Source organism: Falco punctatus (genome assembly GCF_963210335.1).
Source record: "Falco punctatus genome assembly, chromosome: 1".
In the NCBI taxonomy this organism is placed as follows: domain Eukaryota; kingdom Metazoa; phylum Chordata; class Aves; order Falconiformes; family Falconidae; genus Falco; species Falco punctatus.
In genome coordinates, this window is record NC_137580.1 from 109,086,696 (window position 1) to 109,108,959 (window position 22,264).

Below are 22,264 nucleotides of genomic sequence, written 5' to 3' on the forward strand. Positions count from 1 at the left end.
TAAACCCTTTAAGGCACGATGTAAAAGCCGCAGTTTAACATTGCGAGCAGGCGAGGACAGAGAGGTCCCCTGCAGTGCCGGATTGTGGGAGCAGAGCGGTGGCGATGGCCGTGGCTGTCTCGCCAGCCCAGAGCCGCTCCATGCGGCAGAGCTGGAGGCATGGCTGGGCAATGGGCTCTGCCAGTCCTCACAGCCCTGGCCCAAGGGCGCTTTTCCACTTGGGTGCTGCTTTGTGTTCCTCAGACTTCACGTTTCAGCCTATGGCTCTGGAAGGAGACGCTGGCAAGAGGTAAGCTTATGTCTGTAATGGAAACCCCATGGTGCTCTTGCATGGGCACTCGTGGGGCTGTTGGAAAAGTGGGGTCTAACCAACACCTCGCCAGAGAAATTGCCCAGACCCTGGGGGTATTGCCATCAAGAGTGGATTTTTTAGAAGAAAAATGGCTTTGCATTTCATTAGTGGAAAGCAGCAGCCATCCACATTAGGAACATGTTCATTATTGTTGAGGGATCTACCTTAGAGTTTCTAAACCAGCTGTGGCTGTTGCTGGTCAGGGTAGAAGTGTGGGCTGCAAGAGCAACAAAGGCAGCGTCTGCCCTGCTACTGGTATGGGCAGGTGCCTCTGAAACCTGTTTCTCCTGGGCAGAGGCATCTCCATGTCCTGTGAAAGATGGAGGTGTGAGAGCGTTTACAGCTTAAGTTCACACAACAGCAGAGAAACGCAGCCCCTGACGAGGACGGGAGGACCGCTTTCCCACTGGCCGGGGCTCGTTTCACTGCAAGTAGTTATGCTTTATCTTTGCCAGCATTAACTGCTGTATGCAGCTCAGGATTTATGTTAGTAAGTGAATGCGACCAGGGCTGATAAATCAGTCAGCACAACCAAAAATAGCGCCTGGCAGCTGTTGGAAGTAGGGGATCCCTTCCCCATCAGTACGCGCAGAGCAGGAGGGGATTTCATCTACCCTGGCTGGGTGGCAGCCCTGCGCAGAAACAGCCGTGGGCTGCTGGGGAGACCTCTCGTCTGACACCTTTATCTGGAAAAATTACTGTGGCTGTCTGCAAACTTCTCTCCAACATGCATCTCAGCCAGGCATTTCCCAGTCACCAGGGTGGGGGAAGTAACAGAGCCAGCTGCCAGTGTGGAGAGCAGCTTTATGACCGCTGCTGAGTGCTGCTGCATGGCGTGACGTCTTGGGATTGCCTCAGACCTCAATTAATAAGCGATCATTTTAAAGCTTCTTGTGGCGGGTTGTGGATGGACTTGCAGAGGGAGCCCAGCCCTGCGGTTTCCAGGTCCTCCAGGACAGTGTGGTGATGCTTTGTATAGGGAGGGATAAGGTTACCAGAGGAATCTGGTGACTCTGGTTTTTCCACTGGACTGCTGTACTTAACCACCTGCACAGGAGCCAGAGACGTTTCTGTAAAGCTGATCAGCCTGTACAGCGTCTTGCGGGGGCTGTATTTTCTTGCTCCTTCTCCAGCGGGCGTCCTGGGGTGAGTATTGAATTTAGCAGGCATGCGGCCTGAACCAGGAGTGAAGGGCACTCCGAGAGGATCAGCTGCTTTTTGGCTGAATAGCCTGTAGATTATTTCCACATCTGTGTTAGCTTTGGCTTGATCCCACAGATTTGCAACAGCTGTTGGGAAGTGGAGCAGAGATCCCCTCTTTAAATGGATGATCAAATCCTCAGAGCGTGGAGTATGTTATTTCTATGTCATCCTCTTCAGGGCAGGAAAAACAGCTTTTAAAAGTTGCTGAGGCAGCACTCTGCCCTGCTGCCTGAACTATCATCCCATCACCCTGTGGTTTCAGAGCAAGTTATAATTCGTTTTGCACATCCCACACCCTGCCCACCACGGACTCCTTTGCAAGGTGTGCAGCTGTGCTGGTACTTGTACACGGGATGCCTTTTTTCTCCTGGGCTCCCCTTCCTGCGTGGACCACAACCGTATGCTGAGTGGGACCAAGGAGGAACTCATCTCCTTTCCAGAACCTGTGCATGTGCAAATCTTCAGCATTTTACCCCAAGAAAGACTTAACTGGTGCAACAGTTTGCCACAAAGACGGGTTAGGTCATCCTGGTGTCCAGAGGCTGTAGGTGGAGATCAGATGTCTTTGCTGGAAGTTGCAGTTCAGCTGTGAAATCATGGTGTGTTGTGGGAATCCCATAGTGAGCTATTTTACCCAGAAAGCCCAGCTAAAATGAACCAGTCCATTTGCTAGCTAGGTTCTGCTCTTTCAGGTCAGACCTGCAGTAAAAGGAACTATCAGGCTTCCTTCAGAACTGTCTGACAGGCTTTGGACAGCTGAGTCTGGCTGAAGAGAGCCAGAGCGGTGGGAATGGTGGTGGATCCTGGCACTCAGCCTGCAGCGCATGCATTTCTCGTTCCCCATCAGCTTTCCTAGCGCACAGCAGAATCATCAGACCAAAGTGCTCCCACTTGAAACAGCACATTCATGTACTTTTTGACGCAGACAGCAAAATTGGTATGGTTAGCGCATCAAGACCACTAATTCAATCCAATTCAAGCCTTTTATAACCGGCCTTAAAATGGCAACCCAGTTCCAGTTGTCTTACGTGCAGTGGTCGTGTTACTTCGTTGGTGTTGTATGATGGGTATCAATGATAACCCAGGCAGGAAACACTGCAAATAGTAAGTGCTGCTCAGTGTGTATGAAGCTCTGACAGTTTTGCTGTGACCTGAGATGGTGAGTTGTGGTGTCTGGGAGCTGCAGCTTTTGCACAGATGTAAGGTAAAACCTTGCAATTTTGGTTGCTTGTTCTCATTCACCCAAGGTGTGACTGAGCATGACATGACACTCATTGGGTTCAAGTCTTGGAGCCCAGTGATGGATGCGTGCCCCCAGCAGCAGCAGATGTCACATTGACCTTTTTTGATGTTTTTTGACCCTTTCAAGACACACGTAGCTTCCTGCTTGTTTGAGGTTTTCTCCTGTGGACCCTCAATGATGAGTTAGAAGTGGCAACCCTCCATTTCATGGGGACAGAGTATCTGCATTGTAGGTTACGAGCCAAGACCACTCCCTGCAGTTTGGATGGCTTACATATCCCGAGAAGAACCAGGGGCAGATGTTGGCAAGAGCTGCCTTGCCTGCTGGACCCCACAGACTGCCTGGAGCCAGCCATGTGCTGCTCCAGTGCTTCCAGTGAGTGAGTTGGGTTTGGTCTTACCTCCTTACCTGGGATGTCCCAGCGCCGTCCCTCTGAGCACAGCGAGTCGATGCAGCCTCTTGGCTCTGAAGCGCAGACCCTGCTGCTTCCCCAGCCAAGCAAAACTGCCATGACCTGCCGTAGTGCCCCAGGGGAGCTGCTGCCCTTATACAAAGGACTTGGCAAAATGAAGTGTAATGTAAGCAACTATTTAAATAGAACGATCCAATTGATAGTTGTAATTTCCTCATTGTTTGCAACACTCTCTTAAATGCCTGTGATCCTTACAAAGAGCTTTTCCGCACCCTTTAAACTTCACAGAAATATATTTTACCTTCTGTGGTTTGATCATACTTGTGAGGGGGCTGGTTTGCATTTAGTATGATTCCTTTTTATTTTTCACGCCCAAGGCCATTTGGTTTGTGAATCCGCATTGTGAATGATGTTAGTAAGTCGGCTTGTCCCAAGAAATAAGTCTACTGGAAATTGAAGGCTGGTGGGCAGGACACAAAACCTTGCCTCTGTCTAGGTCCTGGCAGATAGAGGTTAATGAAGTCTTCCTAGATCAGTGGTGATGCTTTCCTTCAGAACAAAGAGCATTTTGCAAACACCCCCTTGCAAGCAGGCTGACTCCTGTCACTCATCCAGATATATCTTCTATAAAAAGGTGCTGGAAGAAACACTTAATACAGTGACATTAAAACCTGAATGTGGATGTGACTTTCCCTCAGCTAGATCTCTGGTGAGATCTGCACATCGCATCTCATTCCTGCCCTCATTGCCTCATCCGTGGATCATTCCCATCTCAGGAAATGGGATTGCCTCTATTCGGAAGTCAGGAACGGCGTGGCCTCTTTCTCTGGAAAAACACCCAGGTCCAGTTTCTACATGAGATACTGATGGAAGCAGCAGCATGTTGTGTAGGGCTTTCTCCAGCTCTTGTGCTCGAAGCCTTGCTAGTGCTGGGTGGGATTCTTGATGGGTCCCCTCCTCCCCTTCTCCCGTGGCTGGGTTTTATTCTCCAAGCCCATGCGAACTGTAAACACGCAGAGCTCGAGGGGCTTTGCAGAGCAGAGCTTGACGTTAGGGGAAGGTGGTGATTCATTTCCTTCCCCTCTGGCTCTCAGCTATGGTTTGGCTTTTCTGTAAGAGTTTGATAATTCACCACTGAACTGTTTAGGTTCAAGTGCTTGGAGAAATGTAAGGAAACGTGGTGATCACAGCAACTCTTCTGTGCACAGCGGGGAGACCAGCTCCTCCAGCCACAGCCAGCCCACACCTGCAGGCTGGGTTGTGCCAGCAGCTGTCGTCGTCTTATTCCTCCCCATCCCAGTGAGCTTCTGTACATGGGTTAAGCTCCAAATTATCCTGTGCCAGAAGCATATGCTTAGAAATGTCAAGCCAGGACCATGTGACACCCAGGGCACTCAGTCATTGGCATGGTGTGGAGCTGAGCTTGCTGCAAAATATAATGACCAGCAGACAGCAACATCTAGACCAGGACATCCAAAACGTGGTCACTGCAGCTTGCATGGCTTCTGCCCATTGCAGTACAGGGTAGATGTGCTGGGCTGCGTGGCCCCCAGGCTGATGTTAAACCCGTGAATCAGCTCCTGGGGACAAACCCGGGAAGCCCCAGTTGCAGAAGAATCGTGTTTCTGTGTGTTGGCCTTGTTTTCAGTGTGGCTGTGTCTTGGCAGGGATTGCTGGTTTGTTTAATGAACATTGAGAAAGGAGGGGAGGAAACAGCCAGGGAAGCATTACAAATTGCTTCAGAGAAGTGGCATTAAAAGTATTTACGGTTACCACGTCTTCTAAACAAAGACCTCAAAGTATGGTAAATATTATCTTCATTTTACTTGCAAAGAGGCAAAGGCAGCAGGAGGAGAAGCTTTACCTGCACTCACAGGCAAGCCTGCAGCAGGTGTGAGACAAACAGTGGTCTCACCTGTGGTACCAAGGGGATGGTGTTGATGGTGTGGGTCTGTGAAGGTGCTGGAGGTCCAGACTGGCCCAGAAGCTCTGAAGGGATGCTCTCACGTGCCTTCACATGTATTGCTTGAAGCCCCAGCTCTGTTTTTCGCTTAGCTCTGACTTCTGGTCTGAAAGATGCTAATGCTCCAAAATCTTCCTTTTCACACCATGAAGTTCACCTTTCTCCTCTCCCTTCCCAATCTCTTTTATAGCTGAAGCTGTGGAACAAGTACAGAGTCTCCAACATTCCTTCCCTAATATTTATTGATGCCTCCACCGGGAAGGTGGTTTGCAGGAACGGCCTCCTGGTCATCCGAGACGACCCAGAAGGTAAGACTTGGAGTCCTGTGTGCCATACAGACATGGGCACACAGCCGCCTTTTCATTTCAGTTCATTCTGAATTGCTGTGGAGGGGGGTAAAAAACCCAAACAAACAACTATTGTCATACTTAACTAATAGAGGCACTGTATTATTTTCAGCATAAAATTTTCTGCATCATTCCTGCCAGATCTTGTGTTTTGGTTTTGCTTGTTGAAAAGAACAAAGATTTCCCCTCCAGGACTTTTGTCTGGAGTGCTAATGAGGAAAAAGTTAGACTAACTGAAAAACTAAGTTTGGATTTTTCCCCAATGGAGCCACATGGACAGACAGACTGAGAGTCCAGGCTTCCCGTACCTTGGGAGTAAAATCCTTCCAAAATACTGAGTGGGACTTTATCGCTGACATCACACTGTTAGGATAATGAATTCCCCATTTTTTACAAATGCAACAGAAGAATGCTGCCGTTCTTGGTTTCTGAGGTTTACTGTGCTGGGGTTTAATGTTAAATCCATCTTCTTCCAATTTGCAAAAACCAAATTGAGCAAAACATGTGCCCTTTACTTGTAGACCGTGCAGACCTGTCATTCAACAGCTGTAGTCTGTCCATGCCTGGCTTGTCGTTTCTTCATGCAGCTGATACTGAGTGTGGTGACTGAGGCTTTAATTCAGGTGGCAGGAACTGTACAGCAAGTACACGTTGTGGCCTGAGCCATCTGTGATGTTTCCTCCTCTCTGGCTGAATACGTAAATTGATTGCTCGGGATGCTGGCAGCAGATGATTCAGGACACATGTTTGTGTGTACACACACATGCTTGCTTTGGGGTGCAGAGGGTTAGTGTAAGTTTAGTTTTATAAATATGTATATATAAAAGTACATATAAACCCCATGTTTTTTATATATATAAGATTTTATAAATAAATATGTGCATATATATTTATAAATACATGCCTAGTATCAGTATAAGGCAAATAGTCGGACTGCATTCCTGAGCACATACCACCTTGCCCTCTGTTGTTAAAATAAATGTTGTTGATAAGGAAAAGATGCCTTATCAGTCACAAAACCAGAGCAGGCTTTGTCAAGCTGAAAGTGCTGCAGCTCGGGGTCAGGTGCAGCATACCTGTGAGAAGGAGGTGTCCCTGCCTGCAGAACAGAGCTCAGCTTCCTTGGCTCGGTGGTGCCAGCGGAGTTGCTCTGCATCCCCCTTGGGTGGGGATAAACCCCGGTGGGATTCCTTAGGTAGGACCCCCTGTATCTTTGCAGAAGGTGGGATTTTTTTTTAGTGAAACATTTTGAAACTCGTAAAAGCTGTGTGTGCCTGTTGCTGGTTTGTGTCTTCTTTCCAACCCCATCCCGACCTCTCCCCAGGTCTGGAGTTCCCCTGGGGGCCAAAACCCTTCAGTGAAGTTGTTGCTGGGCCTCTGCTAAGGAACAATGGCCAGACACTAGACAGCAAGGCCCTGGAGGGCTCTCATGTTGGTGTCTATTTCTCTGCACACTGGGTGAGTAATTGGTGCTTTGCAGGGTAGTTGGAGTGAACTTGGGTACTCTGGGGGTCCCCCTGCAGCTCTTGCTGCAGAGCTCTGTGGGAGAGCACAGGCCAGTTGGTGTTGAAGCAGTTAAGATTCTCTGGTCATTCTGGAAGAAGCCACAGCATTGCAGTGGCGTGTTATCCTCAACTAGCCCTTACAGAAGGGGAAGAGTGGTCAGATTTTAAAAATGGAAGAGATTTTGTTGGCAACTTATGGGCCATAAGCCCCAGTCATGTTCAGGGCTGCTGCTCAGCACACCAGCAAAAATGAGGTGGCGTCTCTTTATCGTCACTAGGTCATCTGGACCTCTGGGTATGGCCCTGGCCCTGTGGAGGAGACAATGTCCTTATATATATGTTTTGCAGTGCCCACCATGCCGAAGCCTCACAAGGGTCCTGGTGGAGTCCTACCGGAAAATCAAGGAGGCAGGCCAGAAGTTTGAGATACTCTTTGTTAGTGCAGACAGGTAAGGAGGCACTAACACCCTGTGCAGACAGAGCTGGCTTCCCCCAAGCTGGGAAGCTGTGAGCATTGCTGGTTTGATTTGAGGAGGAAATCTGATTTGGGGTGGAGCAGGTTGGCTCTGGTATCAGCAGGGCCGCCCAAGTCCTTTGCCCTCTGCCCAGCAGCAAAGTGCAAAGGGGGGCTGGCAAAGGCAGCAGTGGGGCAATAGCAGGCACTTGCTCTGGAGGAGCTCTGTATTTTGCATTGCGGCTCCTGGGTCTGAGATCTGAAGGCTGCTCAAGCCGCTGCTGTTACCATGAGTTGACTTTCACGTGCCCTGGAGTGTTTGAAATATTTTATCAGGAAAAAATGCATGACAGACCTCTTCTTGAGGGACTGGGGGCTTTAAATTTGGTCTGGCTCTCCCCAGGTTGTGTCTGCCAGCAGCCCGTACCAGTGGGCTTTGGTAGAAGGGATAAAGGGGTTTGCAGGCCAGGTTTTTAATGAGAAGAAGAAAGAGTGTGGCAGGCAGAGGGGCTGTACTCTGGATTCTATGCCCTGTTCCCCTTGCACAGGTCAGAGGACTCCTTCAAGCAGTATTTCAGTGAGATGCCCTGGGTAGCTGTGCCATACGCTGATGAGGCCAGACGGTCACGCCTGAATCGACTCTATGGCATACAAGGTAGGAAAGGCCACAGTGATGCACAGCTCCCCTTTCTCCTCCTCTTGCTGAATATTTGTAATGTCTCCTCTTGTTTAACTAAAACAAGAAAACAGTAAAGCAAAGCGCAGTGCCCCAGGCAGAGCAGCTTCATGTTTCTGCTCTCCACAAACTCACATTCCTACCACCTGCCAGGCAGGCTGTTAGTTGAAACAGGACTTCCATAAACAACCTAATTCTTCCTGGAAACTTGGAAGCTGTTTTTGGCTTGGATGTTTTTTGCCTAATTACTGATTTATTTATTTTGCTTTTTCTTGAAGGTTTAGATTTCATTTTCTTGCTGTTTTATGTAGCGCAAAGGCAGGCCATCGTTCTCTGCAGAGGCTGAGGAAGATGGCATCTGGTTTATGTTAGTGACATGAATTACAGAAGAGTGTGTGTTTGATGTAAACCATGGCTTTGCTTTTACTGTACAGGCCAGTGCCAGAATTCCAGCAGCCCCGGCTGCTCATAGAGGCAGGGGAGAGACTCTGTCTGTCTGGGTGGCTTTAAAGAGTCACAAAGATGATAAAAGCTCACAGCAGCCCTCCTGGGGACTGGCACCTTGTTCCTGCAGGGGCCAGACTGCAGCATAGAGACATGCAAGGTGACTAGCTCATAAGGAGGTCTTATGTATGTACATATAGTTTCTCCCTGTGGTTAAAGGGTCTTGCTGCAGCGTGCCTGTTTCTCATCTGTTTCTGTCTGATGGCCGTCAGGTGGGTGCGGGCTGGCAGGCTGTTAACACAATCTGAAGGGAAGGAGGAGTGTTGCCGAAGGTGGCTGAGGGCTTGGGCAGAGTGGCAGGAGAAATAATCCCTCCTTGGGGTCCTCTCCAAACACCCTTTCTGGCATGAGTTCAGGTGCTGTCACTCAGCTCTGTTCCCTGACCTTAAACCAAGAACAACCATTTGCCTGCTTTAAATAGCCATCAGTTTGCTGCTTAATTACCTTCCCATGAGGCAGGAGCTTTCCAAATTCATCCGTCTTTTCCCCGGCCTGCTCACAGACCTCTCCAGTGCTGGTTTCAGCTGAGCACTGCAGGACTGCTGCCAGTTTCACTGGGACTTTTTGTAAATAAGGTGTCCAGACATGGATACTTGAGCAGCAGGCATGCTGTAGCCCGGGAAACGGTGACAACAGCTTTCCCTCTAACTCCAGCCACTGGTTCCTTAAATGTCTCTCGTCACTGTGTTCTGACCTGAAAATAAAAGTATTTGTTGTTCCCCTGCACCCTGACCCCTTCCTCTGCCAGGGTAGCTCCCATATTACCCCCTGCATTTCAGCTGCTCTCCCAGGGACACTGACCCTGGGATTTAGGCATGTTTGAGTGCAAACCCTTCTAACCTATCATGGTTTTCCTGTAAAGTGGGAACTTCTCCACAAGGATGAACTGCGATCCCAAAGTCGTGTGGGAATGTGCAGGCAGGCTAATTTGCACCCTGTGCAGGAGGCGTTGCTGTCCCGCCTGCCTTCCCACCTGTGTGCCATGGGCTTTGCAAGGCTGGGCTGGGCTCTCTTTTCCCCACTGTGCTTTGGGGTGGAGCAGGGTGCTGGGTCACCGGTAAACGAGGGAGAGGGCTGGAGGTGAACCCTTGTGCTGTTCCCGGGGACTCCAGGTTGTTGTTGACCCCTGTGCAGCCAGCGAATTGGAATCCTGTGTGCAGACTTTGAGGTTGCCTGCTTGTTTGCAGTCAGGCTTTTGCAGCAAGCTGCTGCACCAGCTGTAAGGAAGGCTTTCTGCAAAGAAAGCTTGTGTTGTGGTCTGAGCTCATCACCACTGGTGGTTATTCCACCTAAATGAAAAATCAGACCCATATAACCTCATCTGCCTTTCCCCAGATGCATGGCTCTGATGCTGCCAAGCATCTTCAAAGCCCCCTTTGGAGTTGCACCTATGCACCAGCAAAAGAAAGCACGTAGCCCACTCAGTGTCCAGGTTACCATCCTGGTGGTGCCTTGGATTGTGAGCACAGCATGCATATGGGGTGGTTTTTTCCACTGGTTTTTGTAAGGCCAGGAGCTGAAACAACAGAAGAGCTTGTCTTTCCTGACGGCTTTAAGTTTCTGTGGTGGAAAGCAGCAAGACAGTCAAATCTCTTGTTGTTTTAGTCCTGTGTTGGCCCCTACAGCATTCAAAAACTCAGTATAAAATGTAAGTTGAGTTATTGGTCTTTATTTGGGTTTACTTGAATGCCTCTATTCATAACGTATATGCAGTCACTGTGCTGCTGTACCGTACCCACCTATATTAAATTGCTTCTGGGTGCAGCACTATCTTGAGAAAGAGTCATGTTTGTGTCGTGGCTGCTTAGAAGTAATTCTGTTATGCAGGCAGCTCCCGGTCTGTGTGGTCCTGCCTTAGGTGAAATCCCCTGAGTTAGGTCTCCTGATGGAATGGGGAGCAGTGATGAATTTTGTGCTTAGACAGGAATCTCCCCTTGTTGTTCTGTATCTTACAAGACCTTTTGGGTTCCTGAATATTCGCTGTGGACTCCGTGGCATCTCTTTGGGATTTGCAGTCCCTTGGGGGAACTTCCAAAAACTGTTGTTTTCTCCCTACCCGATGCTTTAGCCCAGACACTTGCAGGTCACTCCCACAGCCCAGCTACTGGGAGCAGCCTGTAAGTCACTGTTATGGGAAGCTTCTTCCATAAGGTTTCTGGAGCTTTCTTCTGAAAGGCTGAAAGAGCAGCAGTAAAACCCACCACACACCCTGCGGTTGGTGTATTCTGAGTGTTTGCTTCATGTTGATTTTGATTACTCACCAAACAGACTTAATGCAGATGAGATTTCCATGTCAGATATAGGTTTTAATATGTAAATAGGTAGATGTGTTGCCAGGTTCTGTAATAAATCATTTGGCCCCTCTGTTTTCATAAAATGCTAGCCCCATGGGAACCAAATCCATTTTCTAATGCATAAAATCAAACTGAGCTTGTCTATGCTAATTCTTATCCAAGCTTATACAATATTCATTGTGGAGTGTCTGATCTGTGATTCTTCTTGATAAGTAAATTCTGGTGTTATAACTCAGGGCAATTACCAAAGCCCCCAAAAGGCACTAAAATAACAAATAGTGACTGGGATGAGCAGGGAGGGGGGCACCGAGGGGAAAGTATCGGGGTTAGCAGGTGTGAATTAGGTTAAGGATGGTTCCCCTGGTCCTGCTGGTCTGTCCCCCACGCAAAGCGGACGTGTTTGCTAGGGGAGCAGTAACCGGGTTCACCTGGGAAGACAAGGCTGATCCTATGGGATGCCACTGTGAGCCTGGTAAGGCTGTGTCCTAACCCCAGGGATGTGGGCAGGGATGTGCAGGAAGGAGCTGAGCAAGGCAGCGATGCTCAGCACCGGGAGCACATGGGTTGCCTCAGCCTTCACCGGGCAGGTCCAGAAAGGAAGCCAGAGCTCGGTGGCTGGTGAGAAACCTCTGGTGCAGGGTAAAAGGTGCAGGAACTGGCCTAGCATGTGTCACATACCTCCTAACAGATTGAAAACCCAGCCCCACACTTTTTGATGTCTTACTTACATTTGCAGAATGTGCTAAACCCAGAATGAATTATCTTAAAGACTCCTTGTTTTCTTGAGTCTGTTTTGTATTCACAGTTGGAGGTTTTAGTGGCTGGATGCTTTGGTGTGTGTGTCCGCATATGCAAATCAGGTAAAGTCAGAATACTTTGAATAGTGGATGAAGTCCCTGATAGCTGTGGGATCGCACTCACAGATCTGTGTCTAAATTAGGCCCTTAATTTTTCCAGATCAGCAAAGCTTGTTTGAAATCTCTGTCTTGGTATATGCTGCATCGTTCAGGCTGAGTGGCGACAGGGTACCAAGCTGAACCCACATTCCTTGCCTGTCTCTCATGTATAAAGCAGGTCTGGAGAGGATGGAAAAACAGGCATGTGGGACGGGTTTGGGAATCACAAATGGATAAAGATCCGGATCATGTGGGATACTGATCACTGTGTGCCTTCTGTTGGCTTCAGTAGTACTTTGTGCCTTGGAGGGTAGAGCCAGAGTGAGATTTCCCAATTCCTTACAGTCTGTTTAACCCATCCCTGCCCTAGAGCTATTTTGAATACCAGCAGGTAATGAATAAGCCTTTTTGTGATACAAAATGGTTTTCTTGGCATACCCTTAGGATTTGCAAGCCCAGTTATTGGGCCGGTTCCTGCGCTGCTGCTCTGCTGCTGCTCTTGCACCAGCCGGGTGCTCACAGCCCCAGCGAACCAGCAGGAATGCAAGGACCCTGCTGGGCTGGAATGAGGGGAATGCAGCCACTCGCCTGGACCTGCAGGCAGGCATGGGACAGACAGATGGCCATGTATTTCCTAGAGAAATGCCTTGAATTCAGAGGGCGTGTGAGTAACCCACTGTGGTACAAACATGGGAGCACAGTGCCAGGAGTTTGGCAAGGGCAAGCATGCTGGGTCCCCCCTGCTCAGAGAATGTCTCTGCAGGGTATTGCTAATGAATGAGCTTTAAAATGAGCCGTAGGATGAGGGCAGGAGGATCTGAGTTGCCTCGGTTTGCTGATCGTGGTTTGGGGGATGTTGCTGGGTGAAGCAGGACGTGCTGGATAGTGAGCAGATTGAAGCCCAGGTGATGAGAAGCAGACAGCAGCACCTGGCACTAGCATTGGTCACTTCACTCATCACTTGGGACCTGATCCCAAACTGTCCCCTCTTCCTTCCTTGTGGGATGTTTCTTTGTCTCCTCAATGAGAGAGGAATGGTGTGCTTTCCAGATGAAGTCACCAACGTGAGCCACTCCTGTTGACTTGACCCAGACTGTTTTGTGGCAGGAAAGCCTCACCGGTGCATTATCAGATGGGATGGTCACCAGCTGGTGTCCACCCTGCCCCACTGACAGCCCAGCCACATTAGAATAGGTGACTTGTGCTAAATCTCTGCTGCAAGTGTGTTTGCCTCCCTTACAGAGGCTTCTTCTTTATAACTGGCCTTTCTAGCCCCGTAGCTCAGGGCAGAATGCTGCTTTGTCCCAAGGGCCAGAACCTCATCCAGTGTCCCCCAGTCCCTGGTTCTGCCCAGTGCAATGATCCAGTAGACTCTGGACATTCTTGCACAGCTTCATTAGTCTCAGGAGGGATGTGTTGTGGCAGATTACTGTCCCTCTTCATATTGAGGGACATACTTAACTGATTATCTCTTGGTTTATTTATTTTTCCCCCAAATGAAGCAAAATGCACATCTTCCTTCCTTTCCCAAGGGTCCAAATTGCAGAAGGAAATAACTCAGGACCTCCGTCCTGTGGGCAGGAGGCCGCCTGCTTGGTGCTGTGCCAGGGCTGGCAGAGGTGTGTTGCGCTGAGTAACGAGCATCTCCAGGCCCCAGGTGGGGAAACAAAGCTGATTTCATGCTTGAGATCCACAAGCCAGTACCAGTGTGCAAGCGAGTCTCCTCTTCCCCGCATGCCGTTCCCTGACAGACCCAGACTTGCCTCCACCCCAGCCTCAGCACGGCAGTCTGCTGTGCTCCTTGAGGGTATCCCAGGGTGGCTGAGGGCAGGGTTGCTCTGCCACAGTAGTATTACTTGTAGCTGTAGTTCAGTCCTGCAGGATTTGGAAACTGGCAGCTGGGTGTGGAGGGCAGCCTCAACAGTAAGACCCCAGACCACAGCCATTGCCAGACCGCTGTGAGGGCAGCAGTAAGGCGGGTGCCAGCTTCATTTCTGTGCGTTTTAGCCATGTGGCAAAGTCTGATTGGCATTAATTTATATGATCGGTATTATCCTGCTCCATCTCTGCTTGCAGAGGCGTAGGTATTGGCTTTTCCCAGGGGTGAGACGTGCCCCTGAGCACTAAATCCCTGTGGTTAGTGCTGTGTGGCTGCCACTCAGCCCAGGGTCCTTTCCCCCACCGGCAGTGTTGGGTGCCTCGCCAGGCTGGGGTGGTGTGAAACAGTGTCCGAACCAGGTAATAATGCTCATGACTCACCAGACACATCCCTGTGCTCTGGAAATGGCTGGGCAATTGGCGCTGAGTGCTGGAGGGGTGCGGGGGTTCATGGGAGAGATTGTGGCTGCTAAAATATATTCTGGGAAGGAACACACCCTGCTTCCTGGCTGCCATTGTCTGTGGTCCACCCTGCAAAAAGGTTTGCATGTGTTCCTGTGAACCGGGCACCGGGCTGTTCCAGCGGCAGGCGCATCTCAGTGCTGGGGTGGTGGTGCCTGTGGGGCAGCACTGCTCTGCCTCCTGCGCAGGGGACATGTCTGTCTGGCAATTTGCAAGAGGTTCTTGCGAGGAGGGTCCCTGTGTTGGTGGGGTTTGTATCTGGGAGCGCCAGATGGCAGTGACCCCTGCCTGCACTCGGGCAGGGAGAGGCAGGCAATGCCAGAGCCTGTCTCTCAGCTTCCTGCTCTGCCTGCTGAATTACAGCACTCTGCTAGGACAGAAACAGGATCCAGGGGCCCCGATTCCTACACCGTGAGCGAGCTGTGGAGAGGTAGCATGCTTGCTGGGCTGCTGCCAGAGCTGGAGGCGATAGGAAAAGGCCTTTCTCCCCACGCCCTGTCGCTGGCTGATTTGCGCTTTGGCTGATCCCCCCTGTTTTTTTTCCGTTGCAGGCATCCCGACTCTCATCGTCCTGGACTCCAAGGGAGACGTGATCACGCGGCAGGGGCGGGTGGAGGTGCTGAACGATATTGAATGCCATGAGTTCCCCTGGCACCCCAAGCCCGTGCTGGAGCTGACAGACTCCAATGCTGTGCAGCTTAATGAGGGCCCCTGCCTCGTTCTCTTTGTAGGTATGGAGCATTGCTGCTTGGAAAGCAGAGCCTGTGCTTGGGATGGGGGCTGGGCTACCTGCCAGCTCGGCTAGAACTGGCCACGGGGCTGAGAACCTGCGTCTGGTGGTAACACTGCCTGTGGGAAGGGGCATCAGCCCATTCCATCGCTGAGAGCAGTGCTATGCGCTCACGTGTCCGGAGAGGCCATAGAGAGAGAGAGGTCCCTGTGGAGTCCCCCGAAGGATTTAAGGGGGCTGACAGACTTGAAGCCTTGTCTGTACCAGAGAAATGGGCTCCTGTGGGTCGCAGAGGTTTACCAGAGCCTGCCTGTGCCCACGCGTCTCCCACACAGCGACTTGAGGGCTACAATGGCGTAACAATTTGCAGTGGAGAGGAGCTATTGTATCAAAGATGCTTTAGTGGCAGCTGTGGAGAGGAATGCTGATCGTGCTGGGAAGTACGAGAAATACACTGTCATGGCCAGTGGTGGTGGAGACGGGAAAAGCTTTCTAGAGCAGGGACTTCAGGCACACGTGATATTCCAGAGGAGGCAGAGGAAGCATCTCTGGGAGGGATTACAGCTCTGTGCTGGAAACCGCAGCTCAGGGCTTGAATCCCTAGGCTGAGCAGGGCTGTGGCCGTCAGAGAAATCTCTTTAGCGCTCAGCTTGTCTGTGGGTATTCCCCTGTGGGGCACTGGCTGCAGGACAGGGCAGGCTTTTCCCCAAAATTCCCATCCCTCTTCCATTGCTAACACACATGGGAAGCTCCCCTGCTGTTGGAAAGAGGCCTAGAGCTCATCTGAAGCACAGCTGGCTTGTTCCTCTTTGCTTCCCTGCCAGCAATGGATGGACAGTTAAATCAGGCGAGGGCCATAGCCAGGATGAGCTGCACTGCAGGCTGAGTCCCTGGCGGGTGGCAGAGGGGTGTGCACAGCATCCAGGGGAGCGAGCCGAGGGGTCCTGGGCTCTTGGGCGGAGTGCGGCTGTTCCATGAGTGCTCTGTGGAGCTGTGGTGGGAGCTGACTGAAGAAGCCCTTCGTGCCCCGAGCCTGCTGGTGTTGTGTAGGGGGCCTGGGCCAGGGCAGGGCTCGTGGCCTGCTTCCTCACATGTCCTTTGTGAGCAGCACACCCTTCTCTGCAGCACTGATAACATGGCTCTCACTCTCTTCCTTTCTTCCCTTTCAGATTTCCTTTTGACCCTGATTATTTATTCAGCAAAGCCCAGCAGGGGATGTGAGCGCAGAGCCAAAAATGCTCTCCTCACGCGGGGAGGACTGGCTGGCCACACCAAGCATGATTGATAGGGGCTGGCGCTGCAGGCCTCTGGAAAGAGTTATTTTTATCTTGCTCCGAGCAAAGTTTGTCTATCACCTTGCTGCAAACAGCTCGTCAGGAGAGCGCTGTTGGGCTGGCAGCAGGGGCTCTCACTCACACTTGAGGGGATGCGTGGCCTCGGTGAAACCTGCTGGTGATGTGCTGGAGCAGAGGTAAAGCTGGTGCTGCAGGCACTGGGGATGAGGGCTCCTGGCCAGCCTGTGTCCTGCTGGGAGACACCCCCCCAGCAGACTGGTGTCTGTGCTGCATGGGCAGCAACGCCCCCAGGAGAGGGTAGTTGCAGGAGATGGCAGGCTTAGCCAGTGCTAGTTGTGAATAAATCCCAACCGGTCTACATCCTTCCCGGGAGGGCTTAGGGCTGGGTTAGCCAGAGTGTGCAGGGCTGCCTGGAGTGCCACCAGCAGCGGCTGTTTGTGTAAGAATCAATCCCTGCAGACACCCCATAACTCCGTCATGCACGCAGGACAGACCCTGAAATCCAGTGTGCAGTGTCTCTGGCATTGCCTGCTTTGCTTGGAGAAGCCAGAGAGGAGGACAGGGACGAGTGGAGCAAGGGCAGAGAGCGCTTCAGGCATGGGCATTGCCGGTCCCAGCTGGGGGCTGGTCCAGCTGTGTCAGGTGGTTACATAGGGGACCACAAGAGCTGCACAAGCTGGGAGACCAGGGACCTCTTTTCTGCTGCCTTACTTTTTTTTTTTCTTTTTTTTTTTTTAATGCTAAAAGTTGTCCCTGAATTGAAATCATTTCATCTCGATGCTGCTCAAGGACGCAGTCTCTCCTCTTTCCAGCTCAGTATTTGAACTTCAGTGGTGGCTGGTGTTTGATTGATGTTGCCATCTCTTTCTACTCTACCTCTGTCAAATCAAAGCTGCCTTCACAGTGCTGCTGCCGCAGAGACTCAAGCAGAAAAGCTGCTGAGCAGCCGTCCCGAGGCGGAGGGATGGTGGGTGGCGGGCAGGGGTGGCAGGCAGCCTCAGATCAGTGCATTTGTTTGGTCTTCAAAACATGCTGATGCTTCTCAAACAGCAAAGCAGCTTTTTTGCGCCTGTTTGTCCCTGTGCTTCAGCAACGGCACCAGGGAGTGAGCAGTGAAGTATTTGGGGAGCAGGAGCTGCTCTTCTGTTACATGTTTCCCTGTCTCACATAAAAAGCACATTTCAGCTGCTCCCTAATTGCTACAGAGCCGTGGGGCTTTGAAGTTTGTGCTGCACATCCAGGCTCTGGTTTCCTGCGTGGTGGTGCTGTGGGATAGAGCTGCCAGCGCCCGGCCGGTTTTCATCCGTTTGATCCTAACCTCCTTTTTGCCTTGCCTCTTTTGTTTTGTCTCCCCACCTCTGTGCCCTGCAGATTCAGAGGATGATGGAGAGTCGGAGGCAGCGAAACAACTGATTCAACCCATAGCTGAAAAAATCATTGCCAAGTACAAAGCCAAAGAAGAGGAGGCACCATTGCTCTTCTTTGTGGCAGGCGAGGTAAGCAAGAGGAGAGCGCAGAGCTGTGTCTTTGTACGAGGACTGAGCTGGGTTGGGTACTGCTGTCACCATTGTTCAGATGGGTAAACTGAGGCACTGAGCTACTGCAGCTAGTCAGGGACCATGGAGCAAACCCAGACCTGAGTCCTGGCTCAGTCCCCCGCTCTCATTGCTGGATATTACTTCTGGCAAAGGGGTCCCAGCCACGTTTGCTCAGAGGTGGAAAAGCTTGACAGCGAGTGTGGGAGCTGTTGGGGATGGGCAGAGCACGGGTGGGGGAGGTGGGAGAGAGCAGGATCTGCCGAGCTGGGGCTGCCAGCCCCATGCTGCCCTGCCTGCTGCCCCCACAAACCCCGAGAGGCTGTGCAGGTAGGAAAGCTGGCTGGGCAGGGGGAAAGGAGCCAGGGTTTGGGTTTCAGCCTGGCCCAGCTGGTGCTGCCCTCGCTCAGGTGCTGCTGCCTTCCTTCCCATGCTGGGAAGAGGGCAGGGACTGGTGCTCCAGCCTCTTCCCTAAGGGGTGCCTGCAAGAGGCAGCCCGATACTGCTGGCTGGGGTGATGCCAGACAAAACTGCCGGCAGGAGCTGCTGGGGGGGCAGCAGGGTGGCACGGGGCTGTGTGTTCCCCCTGCTGGCTGCAGCATGGGCATCCCAGCTCCGCTCTGCCCTGGGTCTTGGCAGGGACATGTCACTGCTTGCCTGTCGCCCTGTGAAACGAGGGTTGTTTCCTGAGCTGGCCACACTGTTGGTGACTGGGATGGTATTTAGGGCATGTGCAGGCTGTGGTGCTCAGAGCCAGGGATCTACTGGAGAAAATGGGGAACGGGGCTTCAGGTGCTTTGCGCTGCTGCTGGCTTGCAAATGAGGAAGGTTTTGTATAAGGGTCAAAAAAGCTGCCAGCCCCTCCCCAGGTCTGCAGTTCTTCTCCCAAGGCGCTGCTCAGGGCCTGGGCAGGTGACAGCCGCTGCATGGCCGTGCGCCTGCTCTGTCCCTGCACGCTCACGTCACAGCCGCAGTGTGCCGTGAGTGGGGCCCTCCGGAGCCGCCCTGTGCACAAAAGGGTCCCCACCACCGCACCCTGGCCCCCCTTGCCAGGCAAGCCCCCCTCCACTGCCTCCCGCAGCCCAGTCAGCCCCCTCTGGGCAGGCGCTCCTGCTCCCACCGCTGTAACGGGTCTCTGAGCATCCCAGCTCAGCCCCATGCCCCTGAATAAGCTCCTTGTTGGAAAGGCTATTTTGGGAGGGTCCAGGACCTGCCCCCCCTCCCCCAGAGCCTGCGAAGCGTTTTTCTCCCGCTTGCCGGCTGTAGCTGAAACATTGCTGCTATTCATCCAGCTCCCGACGTCCCTGCGGCGGCCAGGCTGAAGAATGGGGAGCGTCCAGCACGTCCCATTCATCCGTCACCTCAATAGCCGGGAGCACTGGCCTCGGGTCTCCGCCAGCCCCCGTGCACAAAGCAGCCCAGCCACGGCTGGAGCAGGCGCCTCCCATTCCTCTCCCAGCGCCGTCTAGGCTGGTTTTGCATTGATTAAAAATGTTCTTTGGTCCCTTTGCGGTGATCAGCTAAAGGATGAGGCATCCCAACACCTGTGCCGGGAGGTGGGAAGGGTGGAGGGTGGCGGGTGGCTGAGCACCCCAGCCCTGAGGTGGTGGGCCCAGCCCCGCTCACCCTTCCCTGCCACGTGGTCCGACTGCGCCAGAAACCCCTGCAATGGAAGGGGAGGCGCGACAGGAGTTACCCTGCCAGCCGCCGCCGTCACATGCTGCGCAGCCACCAGCCGCTAACCAGATTGATTGATTTCTGTTACTGCCCTTGGAAAGGGCCACAGAGGAACACCCGGTTTCAGATGCCACATGTGGTCAGCTTGGCCGAGAGTGGGAGGTGAATTGCCCCAGCGCTGGCTTTTTTGCATTGCAAAGCGTTGGCGGAGACAAATTCTTCCCTCTGCCCAGAGCTGTGCTGTGCTGAAGGGAGGGCAGCCTGCGCCTGCTGCTCAGCACCCCTGTGGCTGTTTGCCTGCCCTCAGACACTTGGATGTGCCAGTGGGGTCTCAGCGTTGGCTCAAAGCACAGCTCTTCATCCCATCTGTTTCCTGGTTTGCTCCAGGCTTGCACCCGGGTCCCTTTGGCATCCACCCCTGGTGAGCAGTGAGGCCGTGGCTGTGTTGGCAGGCCGCTGGCAAGTCCCCATGTTCAGCACTTGTTCCCAGCTCCTGAGCTGCGGATGCCAAAATCACTCCTGCCCTAGAGGATCGGGGTGGCCTGGGGCAGTGGGTCAGCCTGGAGGTGCTGGGAACTGTTGTTCCTTTTGTGGAAAGGGTTGGAGGAGCGCCCGGTCCCATCCCAGCTTGGGATAAATCAGCCTGGTTTGGTTTTGACACAAACGATGGGCAGAGCAGAGCAGCAAGGTGGGTGCTGCCTGCTACGCTTGTGGTCCTGCGGTGCTGGTGCAAGGCCCAGTGCCTTGGGAGATGCTTCCAGGCTGGACCACGGGTGAGGAAGCAGCAAACTGGTCCTGGTGTGCTGGCTGGGCCAGTGACTTCTCTCTCCCTCTTGGTTTGGCCTCCAGGACGACATGACCGACTCCCTGCGGGATTACACCAACCTGCCGGAGGCTGCGCCCCTGCTCACTATCCTGGACATGTCAGCCCGAGCCAAGTACGTGATGGATGTGGAGGAGATCACACCTGAAATCGTGGAAGCCTTTGTCAGCGACTTTCTAGCAGACAAGCTAAAGCCCGAGCCCATCTAAGGGGGCTTTTGCGCCAACAGACATTATTTAAAACTAGGTCTCTCTTCCGCCGCTTGTGGATTCTCCAGCGTGTCCTCACGCCCAACCCAGTATCCAACCTTCTTGTGGTGCCTTGTTTTACGCAGTGGATCCTTCTCCTAAGCAAACTCCTTGAGATGCACTTTCAGCAGGGAGTTGTTGGCGTTTGGAGACTTCGCTTGTGCTTCATGGTGGTATATTCTCTAATAACCAGGCCAGAACTGTTACCGTATCGTTACTTTATACACGACACTAGCTAGCAGGCAAATCTTTTTGCATGGTGTTCTTCCCAGCGTATGCATCAGGCAGTGGATGGGGTTCTTGGGGCTCTTTTCTTTCCCTTCTCCCCCTTCTTTTCTTTCCTACCACCCCTGCTGACTAAGTGACTTTAAGGAAGCAATAAGGAAACTGTCCACTTCACCCCTGGCCCATCCTTCTTTCCCACGCAAGTGCCCTGACAAGGCCAAGACAAAGTCTTAACTGCTGACAACCTCTGAAAGACCACGGCGCAGCCAAGCTCTTCCTCCTGGGGGTGAGACCTTTCCGGGTGGGTTTCCCACCTCCCACCCCAAGCACCGACAGCCTTAGGCAGCGCTGGCTGTGTGTGCCAGGGTCCATCCACCCGGGACAGGTGGGTATTCCCTCCTTCCCTCCCTCTCTGAGCCAGGAGGAGGACCACCACGAGGCTGCCCTCACCTCTCTCCTCTCTCCCTTGTGCTCTCCCCATCCCCTCTCACCCCTCTCTCTGGTATGAATTGTCTTCTCCCCTCTATGTTAGTTGATTGAGCTGTTTTTTGTAGGTGTGTCCCAAACCCAACATTAATGGTGCTGTTCTTTAAAAAATAACCAAAAAAAAAAAAACAAACCCAACAAAAAAATAATCCCTTCCTCACCCAAGCAGCACAGCTGAGCCCCGAAAAGTGACATTGTAAAAACTGTACATGGTGATTGGAACTTTGTAATAAAACTGTTATAATAACCTTGTCCCTGGAGGTGCCGGTTGCCGCGTCCCGCTGTTGGGGAGAGGGAGCCCAGCTGGGACCCGTGTGGAAGAGGAGCCCCTCAGCCAGACCCCGTGGGTAGGTGTTGGTGCCGGCAGCTCCCAGGGCTGCGGTGGCTGAGCCGGGATCGCGTGGTGTAGCACAGACTTGCCTGTGGCTGGCTCGTCCTGGGGCCGGGGGGTTGGTGCGGTGCCGCTCCCCCAGCCAGTGGGCTGCTGCAGGATGGCGGCAGCGTTGGGAGCTGTGGTTTGCTGCACCTCCCTGGGCACTGGGCTGCAAGAAACCTACCCTAAATCAACTCTTAGCCCCTTTACTGGAGATTTTTGAGGAAATCAACTTTTCAGTGAGTTAGTTACCCTCTACTGCAGGGTTAAGGGCTCCGGCAGTGAGCAGGAGCGGACTTCAGCCGGTGGAAGAGGCTGAGCAGTTGCCTCCACCATCACCAGGCACGTGCGCTGCCTGTGGTTAGTGGGTGCCTGCTGGTTTGGGGGCAATTGCAACGGGTGTGGGGTTTGACAAACTGGGGGGGTCTGTAGCATTTGGTCATGCAGCAGCAGCTGAGAGGGAGAACGTGTTTCCACTCTGGATGTTGTGATTCAGGCTCCCAGCGAGGCGGTGGGCTCAGCACCATCACAAACGCTCTGGTAGCTGCTCTGTAGGAACTGGAGCAAAGCAGCAATTTTCTGCCTGAGAACTGGGTCATTCTGGGTCTATTTGATGAGACTGGGGCTGGAACTGGCCTCTGGAGATGGAACTGCTTGGCAGGAGTGATTTCAGGCTCGAGGTA

General features: G+C 52.5%; 1 protein-coding gene across 2 annotated transcripts in view; it reads left to right on the top strand.

The window, feature by feature from the left end:
* The window catches only part of NXN (nucleoredoxin), a 53,892-nt gene extending 32,550 nt beyond the window's left edge, over nt 1-21,342 (top strand). For both annotated transcript variants that reach the window (XM_080383978.1, XM_080383979.1), the window contains exons 2-8: nt 5,364-5,481; nt 6,845-6,978; nt 7,374-7,474; nt 8,028-8,134; nt 14,741-14,920; nt 17,586-17,710; nt 20,276-21,342. In XM_080383978.1, coding sequence (XP_080240104.1) covers nt 5,364-5,481; nt 6,845-6,978; nt 7,374-7,474; nt 8,028-8,134; nt 14,741-14,920; nt 17,586-17,710; nt 20,276-20,458 — 948 coding nt within the window. In that variant the 3' untranslated portion in view covers nt 20,459-21,342. The remainder of the gene's footprint in view (nt 1-5,363; nt 5,482-6,844; nt 6,979-7,373; nt 7,475-8,027; nt 8,135-14,740; nt 14,921-17,585; nt 17,711-20,275) is intronic.
* Nucleotides 21,343-22,264: the final 922 nt, after the last annotated feature.